This window comes from Gopherus evgoodei, chromosome 17, assembly GCF_007399415.2.
Source record: "Gopherus evgoodei ecotype Sinaloan lineage chromosome 17, rGopEvg1_v1.p, whole genome shotgun sequence".
Taxonomy (NCBI): domain Eukaryota; kingdom Metazoa; phylum Chordata; order Testudines; family Testudinidae; genus Gopherus; species Gopherus evgoodei.
This window is the reverse complement of record NC_044338.1, coordinates 19,370,152-19,384,145: the sequence shown is the minus strand read 5'-3', so window position 1 is coordinate 19,384,145 and position 13,994 is coordinate 19,370,152. Positions and strand designations below refer to the sequence as shown.

The 13,994-nt window shown below is 49.4% G+C and overlaps 1 protein-coding gene across 1 annotated transcript in view; it reads left to right on the top strand.

Moving 5' to 3' along the window:
- SRRM3 (serine/arginine repetitive matrix 3) overlaps positions 1 to 13,994 on the top strand; it is a 163,641-nt gene that overhangs the window by 142,630 nt on the left and 7,017 nt on the right. The window contains exon 13 of the mRNA XM_030536617.1: positions 12,316 to 12,653. Within this exon, the coding sequence (XP_030392477.1) occupies positions 12,316 to 12,653 (338 nt within the window). The remainder of the gene's footprint in view (positions 1 to 12,315; positions 12,654 to 13,994) is intronic.

Below are 13,994 nucleotides of genomic sequence, written 5' to 3'. Positions count from 1 at the left end.
CTCCTGTGTGCTGGGGGGCATTGGCCATCAAAGCGTGGCTCCCCCGGGCTGGGCACTAGGTGGGGGACGGTCTCCCAGTGCCCAGAACTCGGGATACCTCTTGGTAGGAGACAGATGAGAGAACCACCAGAGGGATTTTGCCAGACTTTCCCAGCAATTGCTACACCTGGCCAGCAGGGGCTGCTGTGGTATCAGCGGTGCCCAGCCTGCATAGAGGAGAAGGGGGAGGCAACTTGACCTGAATGCAGAGGGGTGGGGAGCAGGGGGTGGGGACGGGGGCAGAAGAGCGACATAGGGAACAGGCTGGGGCTGTAGGAGTAGAAGGGCTCAGGCTGAAATAATGGAGTGCGGGGGTAAGAAGCACAGAATAGGGGGCCTGCCCCTACAGCCCCCCAATACTCCTGCCTCTCCCCACCTCACCTGCCTCTTCGCTTCTCAGAGAAGTGTCTGTCCCCTGTAGTCAGCCCCAACTCCTTCAGCTATTGGCTTCTCCAGGCTGATCAGGGCTGTGCCCATCCACCCTGCAGCTGTGGGATGCAGGGCTGGGCTGCTGCCTCTCCTCACCCATCTCACTACTGGGGTGTCCCAAGAGGGAAATCAGTGACTGGGTCATGTCACAGAGGACATTGCACAAAGCCTGGCAGCTCTGCAAAGGGAGAGGCAAGTGCAAGACCTTGCACCATTCAGGTGGCAGGAATTTCTCCACTCGGATCCCTTTGCAAGCCTGGTCCCCTACCCCCTTTGTTGGTCAGTGAATGTCTTGCACTGCCTGGTTTCTATCCAGGGCATCGTTCATTAGCACTTAGCAAATAGGCTGTCTGGACAGTGTCCATCCCACAGCACATTCACCAGCCAGCTGCCTCGAGCACATGCTCTGCTCTAGCGTCCTTGTCCGCCTGAGTCGGGGCTTGGTGTTTGATTCCTGACTTTAAATAGGAACCAGACCAATAGCCAGTTAGTGAGCAAAGCACTTCTCGATACAAAGGTTTGGACAAATGTTTGTTTGTGAGGATTCTGGGAATCCCACAGCAGCCGTCTGGATACTCAAGCAATGAATGAGCTGACGTAAATTCCAGCAGCCAGAGCTGGAAAGTATTTGCCCATGAAGAAGGATTTTTCTCTTCCACCAGCTCTGCCCTCCATGCGCCTGTCCTGAATTGCCAGCTCTCACAATTTTATTGCAGGTCCCATGCAATTTGGAGTTTTTCTTAAAACCCCACCTCCTGGAGTCATGTGATTGTGAGCATATCCTTTGGTTTTTTTCTAGCCCCCCTGGTTGTGGAAAAATGCTTGAAAATGTGAAACCTAAAGGCTCAGATAAGAAACAAATCAAAATAATAATAAATCCCTAGCTCTTGTATAGCACTTTTCATCTTTAGATCTCAAAGCACTTCATAAGGGTGATCAAGGTCATTTCTCCATTTTACAGATGGAGAAACTGAGGGACAGGTAAGGGAAGTGACTTGGCCATGGTCACCGAGCAGAAGAGTCAGGAGTTGAACTGGATTCTCATGCCCTATGCACTAGGAAACTCTACCTTCCTTCAGAAAAAGCACCACTTTACAAAAAAACAACAACCTCTCATGACTTTTTAAGCCAATCTCATGATTTTAGGTAGATCTGACTCTGGGTTTTGAGTATTTTAGTTGGCAGTATTGCCTATCAGTAATCCTCGCCGCCTTACAAAAAAATGCCCCTTCACTCTCAGCAGAATGCTCTAATGGAAGGAGCTGACTGGAAATTTTCCACTTGAACGATTTTTTACGGAAAATGTAGTTTGCGCAAAATCAGAATTTTCTGAAAGAAAATTTCCATTTTTCCATTAGGAAAACGGAAACAAAATATTTCATTTTGGGTTAGTTCGCCCAAAGATTCTGGTTTGTTGAATGGATCCAAAATGTTTCATTTTAAATCTGCTCAACATTAAACTACAGCGTTGCCTCATGGGACTTGTAGTTCAGGGTATCTGAAGAGCCCATTCTCTCCTGTGGGTCAGGCACACTGGTGTAACATAGTTTCTCCTCTTATTGAATGGTGTGCTGCATCATGGGAAATGTAGTCTGGCCGTTGAACCTGGCCCATAGAGGAGAATGGGCATGTCACAGCCAAACTCCAGCTCCCGTGGGGCAAGGCGGCACACTGGGGAAATGCCGTTTAATGTTACTGACTCGCAATGAAACATTCTGGGTCATTTCAACGAACGGAAAAGAAACATCTCAGTTTGGGAACATCAGAATGTTTCATTTCCATCAAAACTGCCAAAACAGAAGCATTAGCCATTTTCAAATTGGCACTTTTCAGAACATTTCAGTCCAGGGAAAATGTCAATATTTTTCAGCTTTTTATGCCAATTTAGGACAAAAACAACTGCTGAGGTGTCAGAATTCCCCGTGGGACAGAAATCCGCATTCCCACTCCGCTCTTTGCTTTAGGACAGGTTTCCCCAGGGATTTCTGGCCAAGAGGGTTTCTCCCAGGGAGCTGCCCTGCGCCAGGGAGAAGTGTTCTGCCTTTGAACTCTGAACTGTGCTTTCAGGCTTTGCACCAGAGACCTCCTGTTTTGCCTCCTATATCAGGAACCTGCCTGATCAAAAGTCTATCGAAGTTAGTAGGTGTCTCTGCCTGGACTTGGTTGGGCTTTGGGACAGAGTGCAAAGAGCTGAGGTTGATTTCCTGTTCATTCTGTAATGAGCAGGATGTGATGAGATCTTCATGAGAGGCTTTGGAGATCTTCTTGCATGGGGGCAGCAGGGGGGGAATGGTGTATCGTGGCCTTAAGCAAATGCAATCCTATGGCTCTGTATATTTCAGCAATCAAATTTTACATTTTCATATTCCCCTTCCTTTCCTTCCCTCCTCCTCAATCCCCACTGCCTTTGAGGCTAATTCCCACCAATTATATTGCCCAACCCAGAGATTTAGTCCAATCCCTGTAGCTGCTCTTTGATTTCCTCTATATTGTGGCGGGGGGGGGGGGTTAATATGGTTTATTTTTATGATGATTCTACTTCCCATCCCACAAGCACCCCCACCCCCCTTCACAAACCCATGGCGATTTATCGATTGTCGTCGGACTTTGTGAACCCTTCCCTGAAATCCCAACACCCCCTCTGCTGCCCAGATCAAAGGTCCCATGTGGATTTAGCAAGCCGCTGAGCATGTCATTTGGATAACGATGCGGAGATTACCAAAAAGATCCCACCATCTCTGTGTCCCTTCGTGCCTGCCCCATCCTATCAGAGTCACGGTTGAATAAACACGAGTTCCTTTTGTTAACAAGCCTGGCGGGGCTTTTCTCCGACAACTTTCTTTCTCTCTCTTTCTCTCTCTCTCTTTTTTTGGTTCGTTTTCTTTTTAATCTCATCTGTGTTTTTCTTTAGCCTCCCATTTGACAACGGTAATATACAATTCCATTTCTTGCTCAGCAGAAGCAGGGCTGGGGGAGGTGACTGAACGTGCTTTTTCCTTGTTTAGTTTTCCTTTTTTTAAAAAATCATTGATTTATTTTCCCTTCGTGACGTACAGAAATGCAAACTCTCTATTTCTCTTTCTTTTCCTGTCGTCGTTGTGTCGTCTTAGAATTTTTTTGCTTTGCTGCGTGTTAATGTGGAGAAAGGAAAAAAAAAAGCAGCTGTATTCTCTTAATATTGACACCCGTTAAATGTTGTATTTCCATCTCTATATTTTGAACTGAGCATTTAAAAGGGAAGATAACTGTGCAGATAAGAAAAGTCGCTGGGCTCATTTCCAAATTCAAAATCTAACCCGCTCCCAAAAAAACCCCTATATGGCCTTTTCGTTCTGCTCTCAAGGCACAGGAGTCAGTTACGAGAGCTAATTATTAGTCTGGTTATGTATTTATTTATTTGTATTGTGCTAGCACCTTGGAACCCCAGTCATGGACCAGAGCCCGATTGTGCTAGGGGCTGTACAAACTCAGAACAAAAAGACAGTCCCTGGCCCAGTGCTGGAACAATTTGTACAGTGGGGGTGCTGAGAGCCATCCAACCAAACTGTAAACCCTCTGTATGCTGGAAATGGCTTCAAGCTGGTTTCAAGCTTTGCCCCTCAGTCACGGGGACTAGAACCTGACAGCTGAGTGTCTCATGGATTTGCGACTCCGGGACCGGAAGCTTTAACCCCACCCACCCAAGAGCGTAAGAGGTAACCTCATAAGAGTTGGCCACAGAGCATGCTTTGGTGGGGTGGGGCTTGACACAGGCTGCTACTACATCATCCACCAGGCAGCATTGTTTGTCCTTCAGCCCCCAGAGAACAGTCAGGGAGCTTGGAAATAGGGAGTGCGTTTCCTGAACAGTATTCACCAAACCCCACCCCTAAAATTAGCCTGGGAGGAGTATTGGCCTGTTGGGGGCAAACAGGTGGAGTTGACTTCCCTTTTAAATGGACCATTCACATTTTCATCCCATCCTTTCACTCCGGTTGCCTTGCCTTCCCTTCCCCTCCCCTCCCCTCTCCCCCCCGCCCCCTCTGGTATCTCTCTCTCTCTCTCTTTTTTCTATGGGCCACTCCTAGCCTACCCCAGTGCCCAAATAACCCAGTAAACCTCGACATGTTCTGCCTTCATCCATTGCTTTCCTTGCATGCTCTTTGGGACTTTGTGATGGTACCTAGAGACTTTAAAACAGAACAGAAGTGCTGCTACTTAGCGGGCTGGTTAACCCACCAAACGAACCCCCGATACGGCTGCCTCGCTCACCCGCTGAACAAAATCAGTAAAAACCAGCCCAATGCCACCAAGCCAACGCAGTTCAGAACAAAGCTAACTTGCTCACAAAGGGGTCGAAATCACATTACTAAAGAGTCATTGTCTTTTTCCCATTCTGCACTCCAAATGTGGAGTTTATTGTTTTCTTTTTTATTATTGCATTCCTGTCACTGACAAAGCAGAAGGTAGGTATTTTGTCCGCCTCTGCACGTTCACTTCTGCGGATGAGCCTGTTGAAAAGCACCGTAGCTTGATTTAATGTTATTTTCTCTCTCTCTCTCTCGCTCGCTCTTTTTCTCTCTTCATTTTGTCTCTTTTTGGTGGCTCTGTATAATTTTTTTTAACTTGTATTCTTTTTCCCAGTTAGCTACAAAGTCATGCTGTTCTTTCACTTTTTTTTTTCTGTCCATGTAATTTTTTTCTTTCTTTCTTTCCTTTCCTCCCCTCCCCTTTTCTTGTTCCGTTGTTAGAATGCATTTCTGTGTGATTTAGCCCTCCAACTTTGTGTTTGTTTCCATAAATGGTATAATTCTGTCTAGTCCATTTGATTTCCTCTGTGATTTTTTTAGGGGCTGGATAACAAGACAGACAAACTTAATGACAAATAGAGACCAAACAAAAAAAAAAATTCTGATGTTTATTCCAGCCTGCTTATTTCTTGGGTTATTGGAAGTTTAGTCCATTGGGTCATTAAGGGGGAGACAATACAGAGATGTTCTTTTTCCCGTCTTCTAATCAGCCTCTTGTTCCATTTGTGGTGTCTGGTTCAGGCTAAGAAGCAATTTTGGTTGGACTTGGTCTTCATTCAGCAAATTGTCCCTATATGGAAAAACCTTAAACACACGCGTAACTTTAAGCACCTGCTTATGTCCCACTGACTTTAATACACGTGCGTAGGTGCTTTGCTGAACTGAGACCAGAGAGTGTGTTGTAAATTATGGGCCTGATCATGCAAATGCAGGGGTGGCAGGGAGACACACCAGTAGGTTCCCAAACTGGTACTGCGGCACGTGGCTGACTGTCAGAAGTGACCAGCCTCTCAGAAATCCGGTTCGCTGTTATGGGAAAGAGTCAGGGGAGGGGCTCGTTTTGGAAAAGCTTGGCTGTGCTAACTTAGTGCAAGGGCGAAATTCACAGGAGCAGCACCGGGCCTTATAATCAGAGCTTAAGGGGGCATAATGCATGTGCAGGCCTTGGGCTGCGTGGATGCACAAGGGTGACTTTCACCCACCGTGCTTACCGCTGTAAGTAGCCCACCGCCTGCTAGAAACCACTCCTACTAGGAATAGGCATCTGCCAGCCTGGGTTCCAAGCCTGAGGAGGAGTATTCCAGCCCGCTAAAGCATTGTCGATTTAAAATAATAACCATCCTCACAAATGGAGCCTGCTCCCTGTTGCCCTTGAGTTTCTCTGGTTGAATGTTACAGTGTTGGTCAATTTTGCTTTTATTCCTGACAAAGTATTTTAGGATGGTTCCCTCCTGGTGCTAGTAGAGAGAGAGAAGAAACCGATCTAGACAGAGATGGGTAGGTCTGGAGGGCAGCTTTAGTTCAACAAGCAGATCTGCTGTTTCTCTCTGTCCTGTATTGGTAAAGGGTTAAAAGAACCGAAATTAGCGCGTGGCGTTTTCAGCGTTACAAGAGTGTGACTGGCCAAAGGCTGAGAGATGCTCAGTCTCACCACTGCAGAACCATGGGAGAGCCTGCTAGGAAGGGAAATGAAGCGGGCGGTGTCCTCCCGCCCAATTCCTGGGCACTGGATGTAATTTTGATGTATGTACATGGTAGCCTGAATCAGTGGATCCTGTCCGCCCAACCTGGGGGAGTTAGTCCCCATGGCACCTAATTAAAGGAGCCCTGCCACATCCAGGTACATTTTAAAGCTAGGGGTGACTTTCAGTGCCAACCTGCGTATCTTCCCCCGAGCTTCGCTAACGCTCATGAGCTTTCCCCAGACTCCGCTTCCCATCCCTGCCAATTACCCATTTGCTTGCAAGGAACTTTAAGCACCTCCTTTTTAAAATGCAGCTTCTTGGTCCTGCCTGGGTCACATCTCTCATCACAGTCGCCGGGGATGCCACCAGCATACCCGTGGCATTGAGCTGTGATGTCCCAGACAAAATTCAGCTGGAAACCTCGAGCAATGCAGCTGCTGTACATTCTAGCAATCTCCCCTGCTGCTGCCTATGGCCCGTCTAAACCCTCCCCGCGTGAGTCCCTGAAAGCCAGGCAGCACATGCAGAAATTGCCCTGATTCCAACCCACTGAGGCACAGTCCTGTTATGGTACACAGGCATCTTAATCAAGTCACCCCGCTGGGCGGTTGGGGTCTGATCCAAAGCTCATTGAAATCAACAAGAGCTTTGTCATTGACTTGAATGGAGAGAGGATGGAGCCTTCGGGTCCTCGGATCAGAGCTAAATCTATAGCACAGAGCTACGGCCCAGATCGTCAAAGGCTCCAGCTTTTGACAGGCGTTTAGGCAGTGCACCTCTCAACAGTGCAACACCTAACTGGCTTAGGAGGGAATTAGGCACCCTTTAAAAATCTGGGTCTCAGGCTCCCAAATCACTTAGGCCCAGGGATGCTGAGTAGAGCGACTCCTAAACACCTTTGGAAATCCGGGCCTACCTGCTGATTTTGCCACCCAGATGTGGAAGCTGGTGATCTAACTCAAGAGCCTAACCATAAAAACTGACCTCCTGGTCTGAACTAGGTAACTAGAGCAGAGCTCTCCACTTTGAATGTGCTATGTTCACCGGTAGCTAAGCGCCTCTCCCGTCGGGGGGCAGTTGGTGGTGGTTGTGATGGGGGTATAGATTCATAGCTGCTAAGGCCAGAAGGACCATTGTGTTCACGTAGCCTGGATTTAACACCTGCCCCAAAATAATTCCTAGAGTAGAGCTGTTAGAAAACATTCCCGTCTGGATTTAAAAATGGTCAGTGATGGAGAATCCACCAGGGCCCTTGGGAAATTGTTCCATCGGTTAATTACCGTCACTGCCAAAAATGTAGGCCTTAGTTCCAGGCTGAATACGTGTGAAATGGGGCTCGGGCCTGTAAGAATTGCAGGCCTTTTCCATCTGTGCATGACAGGGTCGCTGAAACGTCCGAGCGATACAGCAATGATAATGACCGTGTGCTTCCCCAGTGCAGCCGAGGGGATTGTTACAGGGCTCGACGCTAGCCACTCGTGTGCCATTGTCAGTCGCTTAGTTCAGGGCCATTGCTTGCAGCTTTGATTCGCTGTGGCTGTTAATACTGTTCATTTTGTCTGAAGGTGCTGAGATGCCAGGGAAAATCCTCGTACAGGGACCCCCCCAGGATGTGAGAGAAGGTCAGGGACCCCATGATGTGGAGCACAGGGGGAATCCTCAGATGCAGACACAAGGTGGGAATGCAGGAACAAAGCATCCCTGGACTGTGAGACTGAGGGAGGATAAATCATGGGGGTGGGGCTGTTACAAAGCCCCTGGGCAGGAGAATCTGCGCCGGGAGAGAAGTGGGTGTCCTTGGGCCAGGAGATGAGCGTGGAAATGCTCATGCTGTGAGTCAAGGGCGTGTCGCTGGGTGATTGGGCCCGGTTTGCAGATGTTCTGGGTTTGAAATGTCTAACGGCCTGGTGTTCCTTCCCCTGGAGTGTTCAGTGCGTTGCTACCAGTCAGTCGTCCAGGGAAAGCCAGCCAAGCCGATGTAACCCTCCCTATCCCTAGTGTCAGCTGAGCTGGGCCAGAAGGCAGCAAAGGACACTGAGAGAAAAGGCCTGTCTGGATGCAGAACTCAAAGCTCAGGTCTGTGCCCCTGATACTGCAAGAGAGACCAGGAGAGGGAGGGTTCACAGGCAAAATTGAGTTCCCCATTGCAAGCCATTGGACTCGTTCACACTGAGACCTCATCATCACGTATGGGACCAGTCCTCTACCCATTGAATGCGCTGGCCGCTGCTCAAGCAGTCTTCAAAATCAGAGCACTCGTGCCTAACTACGAATGTAGGAGCCTAACCTTAAGCATCCAGGCTGGGTCTTTCAGAGGAGCCCCAGGGAGCTAGGCAGTTGCCCAAATCTCATTGGAATTCAACAGGAGTTGGGCGTCAAGGCCCTGGGTTGGGCACCTTGACCCCCCCTTGGCATATCGTAGAAATCATTTCCTGAATCTGGGCAGCCAGAGGCCGGTTTTCCAAGGTGCTGTGCACTCACAAAGCTCACTGACTGGGCATCGCCCCCAGGGACTGTGGGCAGCTCTGAATAGGAGGCCACTTGGATTTAGGAGCCTAAAGTTAGATTGAGGCCCCCGGGTTTCCAACGGGCAGAGAGCATTTTCCCGCTGTGAATTCCAGTGGTCTCAGGTCAGCGCCACCTGCACTGGAATCCATGTCAGTAAACTCCCGTCACTAAGCCCCCCGCACTGGCCGGTCCAGCACAGACCAACCTGTAGGACACAATGTCTCCCTAGCAGTGCGGCGACCCCGAGTTGGGGTGGGAGACACTTGTGTGGCTTTGTCTGATCTGTGCGTAAAGAGAGTACGTCAGTCTCCAGAGCTGGCAGCCTACCAGGTACCACTGAGGCCAACCCAGTTTCCGTTTGAAGCGGCCGAAGAGCACTGTCAGCATTGGTTAGGGGGATGCCGCAGTCTTCCCCATGGGGGAGCTAGGGCTGGGTCCTGCCCCACCTGGCAATGAACTTCACTCTCGGTTTAATCCCTAGCCAGCAACTGCCTCAAATCTGTTCGCTGCAGCTGGCAATCTCTGCTTATCCCAAACTAGGATTGCTGTCGTGCACGATACTGTGTCTGTTGGTAGACTGTGTGGAGTCCCAGGGCTGGAATAGCAGGGGGCTAATCCAGGTCCAACATGAGATGCATGGGCAGCACTGTTGGGGGTCCCAGGCGGTGGTCCAGATCAGAATTAAGTCGCACGGGCAGCTTGGGTTAGTGCAGGTCTGAATCCAGCCAGGGGAATGGAGCTGTTATTCTCGTCCACCCTCTAGCCCTGCCTCCAGCGAAGCGAAGGCTAAACAGCAGCCTGAACTGTAAGGACATGTGGCAAGCAGCACTGGTGAGAACATGTGACTAAAACAATTGTGTTAGCAGGTGTGACTTGGTAGAGAGCAGTATTGCAACAGGGACGTGAAAACCCAGTTAAGGTGAAAGGCATGAGAGTGGGGCAGAGTTAAGGATAGACTTAGGACCCCCTTTTTTGCCCCAGCTTATTAGCTCAAACTCTTTTCAATGGCATCTGGCTGCTCATCGGAACCAGGCTGTAACGGGTTGCAGGCGTTCTGGAGATACTCAGCCTCATACAGCCTGAGCCGAACCCCCCTGAAGTCCGTGGGAGCCTTTCTCTTGACTTCAACGGCCCATGGTTTGCTATTGTTCCCCTTGAAGCAGTATCAGCCCTTGGTTCTATAACTTCTATTTGGGGTGGGGTCAAGACGCATGCTAGTGAAACATACAAAATTTGTGTGACGTAAAATAGTATATATCTGTGTGATTCCTGGGACGGTTTACACTGACAATAATTAGAAAGAACCATTGCTAAGCTTCCATTGTCAGCATATTGGACGCTTCTATAGGTTGTACAAACGGGCACAGGGTAAAATAGAAACCCAAGAGTCAGCCACTCAAGTGTGGTCTAGGGGAGTGAGCAGAACCGCTCTGTACCTCAGTTTTCCCATCTGTGGAACGGGGCCAATAATGCTGAGCTCCCCCAAAGGGGTATGACTTGGCTAATGTTTATACAGTATCACTTGAGCTTTCTAGGCAAGCGAACCCCTCGGGCAGGGTGGCCATGAACAGCCTGGCAGCACAACAACAGACACCGTTTGTTGATTCACTTTATTTAGCAGGGTGCACTAGGCTGATCACACTGTCTGTTGTCATAGGTTAGCTGAGCTGTCAGCCACCACTGGGCAGCACAGGTCAATCACCAGGGGGTGTCTTGACCCAGTCGGAACGGCATGAAACTGCCACACCCACGGTTCCAGGCAGCGTCAGCGGCATTTTCTCCTACTTGCACTCCTTTAAAATCAGGGGAGAAAGTGCCCCGTTTCCCCCCCTTCGCTTTGCAGATGTACTGCGAGGCCCTGGAAGTTAGTTCTTCATGTGCAAATCTGTGTGTGTCTATTTCATATCAAGCCACAGTAATTCCGTGCAAGACGGGATTCAAGCCAACACGCAGGCTTATACCATATCGTAGTGAAGAGTCAATGTACAATTGTGCTGCTTTCTCATAGGCCTCTTTTGGGCCACTGGTTAGATTCTGGAATATTACCACTGGAAAAAAACCGCTTGCTGGTACCACTTCCCTACTGCCCCGCTCCCATCCACACCATGGGATTTCATTGCCCATGTCCTTGAGAATTCCTTCCAGGCCTTTGCTGATCTGGCAGGCCGACACGATGCTGCTGGAGGCGTACGTAGCAGAGCGCTAGCTGAAATATGCAGACACTAAAGGCTTTGAACTTGATTTTTTTTTAAGTCAAAGCCATCCAGCCAACCAAAAAGAGGTGCTCCTACGCTGAACTTGCTTACCCAAACAAAGCAGGGCTGATGCAAATGCAAATCCAGCTAGAGTTGGTTTCTCACATGGTTGATGTTTCCGAGGCCTAGGAGAAGTGAGTTGTTTCGTTTTATTTCTCTTTTCTCTCTCTCTCTCTCTCTCTCGTTCTCTCTTGCATTTTTGTGAATCTAATGATGCACTTATATTGCCCCGCTTTTCCCTTCTCTTCATACCTTACCTACTAAAGGAGGAAATGCCACTTTTTTGGTAAGTGGATGTTAACCAAGAGGGACTTAAAAAACAAATAATCAGAATTTAACAAAAAGGAAAAAAAAAAGGCAGCAGAAAGCAGGAGTCCATATAGAGCGCTGATCGGAACTCAGCAGGGCTGTGCAGCCACAGCTAAAAGCAGTTTCCCAGGAAGAGTTCAGAACCATTCGTTTATTTCAGTAATGATGTGGAGTTTTCTTTTCTTTTTTTTTCTTTAATGTTTCTCTTCCTTCTTTTTGTTTTTTATACTTTGTTTTCCCCGCCCCTGCCTTCTCCCCACCCCCGTGACCTCCCGGCCCCACCCCTCGCCATCTTTCTGTGCTGTCTGCCTCACCCCTTGCTTTGTTTCAACCCAAATACCATCTGTAAGACCCTCCACTGCATCCCTGCCCCTCAGGCCCACTTCCTTCAACATCCCGGTTCGGTTTGGTTTTTCCTCATTGCGTCCAATTTATTTCCCCCCTCCAACCTCGCTCTTATTTTATTGTTTTAGTTTGTTGGGTATTTACACACAGTTTATTTTGGGGTTTTTTTAACTCTGTTTGAGATGGTTTTTTCTTTGACGTCTCCCTCCCTTCTCCCAGTTTTTGATTTCTGGATTTCTTTTGTGTTTTGCATGCGGAGATTTGCATGAGCTGCATTGTTGAGGTCGAAAGGCTGAGCAGGAGGGCAGATTCAGAGTAGAGTTCTGTGTAGCCTGCCTTATGCAATGTGCGTTGACGTTGTGAATTGCACTTCTGCCTTGGGGTTTCTCTTTAAAGACCTCTCTCCCCTTCTTTCTTCTCTTCTTTCCTCCCCACCCGTTTCTTTCTTCCCATCAGAGGCTGGATTCCGCGTCCCCTTCTCCCAGGGGGCACGTCAAGACCGAGCTGCCCTCCCCCCGTTCCAAGGGTGGCAGGCGTGGCCCCAGAAGCCTCCAGTCGGTGTCACCGGAGAAGGGAGGTCGATGCTCTAGAGGGGACAAGTACCGCCGCTGCTCCCGGTCCGCGTCACTGCACAGACACAAGGGGAGGAGCAAGGGCCAGGCCTCGGCCCAGAAGGAGTCGCCCCACTCGCTCAGCCACACCGACTACAGCAGTGATTCGGAGGGGTCGGCCTGCTCGCACCCGTACCCGGCGGCGCGGGGGGCGGAGAAGAACCACGGGGCGCACTTGAAAAAGTAAGAGTCGGGGCCATGAAGGGAGGGGCCCCGGAGAGCTCAGAGCCCGGTCGCTGCCTGCAGGGCTTGATCCTCTACCAGCGAGGTTGACTGGTGTTTCACCCCGGAAAGCTGGTTTCAAGTCCCTGCCCCACCATAAACTCCCTGCACTCCCCTGGGTGTCTCATTGCCTTTCCGGGCCACAGTTCCCTGCCTGTCCAATGGGGCTCATAGCCCTGCCCAGCCATGCAGGAGCTGGGTAAAGACATTAAAGCGTGCGAGAGGTGGAGATGCCATGGGATGGGTAGATAGACCCATTAAGCAGAGGCCTTGGAGCTAACAGGGCCCCTTCTGATAGTGGTGGTGTGATCATGGGGCAAAGTTTGACTGACTGGATGGGAACAGCACAGAGAAGAGTGCTGGAAATGATCCTCACGCTGGAGGGACTGGGTTGCAGGGATCCTCTCGCTAGGCAGAGGAGCTGCTAAAGGGGAGATGTGAGCGCAGGCTACCCAGCTCCAAAGGGCATTCGCACCACGGATGGCTCCAGCTGTTTGGGAGCATTAAGGAAGGGGAAATGTATGCTGGATAGCAGCTTTCATGGCACAGGATTCAGTGGCCCAGTGAGCGGGACCCTCATCTGCCCTGTTGATAGATTGGAAATGAAAAGGGCCTAGAGGTGCAGATTTCAGGTGTGCACGTTCCAGGTTTTGCAGGGAAACGCGCCCAGAGGAGAAAAGCTGCTTCCAGTTGATTCTCTTCTGGTCGTCTTGTGGAGCGCATGGCAATCCCCTGAGAATCAGGATCAGACACTATACATGGCAACCCAAAATCACTGTAGCCTCTGTTTCCCAATAGTAGGAAGACAGGTATCACTAGGCTGTATCAGTCCTGTGTCCTCACAGTGGCTCATGCCAGATGCTTCAGAAGAAGGTGCTAGAAACCCCTTAGTGGACAATAGTGGAATAATCTGCTCCTTGGGGAAGTTTCTTCCTGACCCCTGAAAGTAAGTGGTTGGCATATGCCCTGAAGCATGAGGATTTGTATCCCTTTCACAAATATTTGTTGCATCTAGTGGAACTGTTGAAGTCCCTATTAGTCATATGACTATCCCAGACTTTTTGGCATCCTGCTAAACTTGGCCTAAGTATTATCTTGTGGCAGTGAGTTCCATAGGTTAATTATGTACAGAATACGGAGTGCCTTGGCAGCAGAAGCAGCCATTCTACTGAAGAGTAGAATTATGATTAGCCCTACATTAGTAATTGATGGGCACCCTAATTGACACAGCTGTGTGGGGTCACTGAATGTTCATGGCCTGATTTTCAGAGCACTTAAGGGGCCCGCTGATGTTATGTGGCA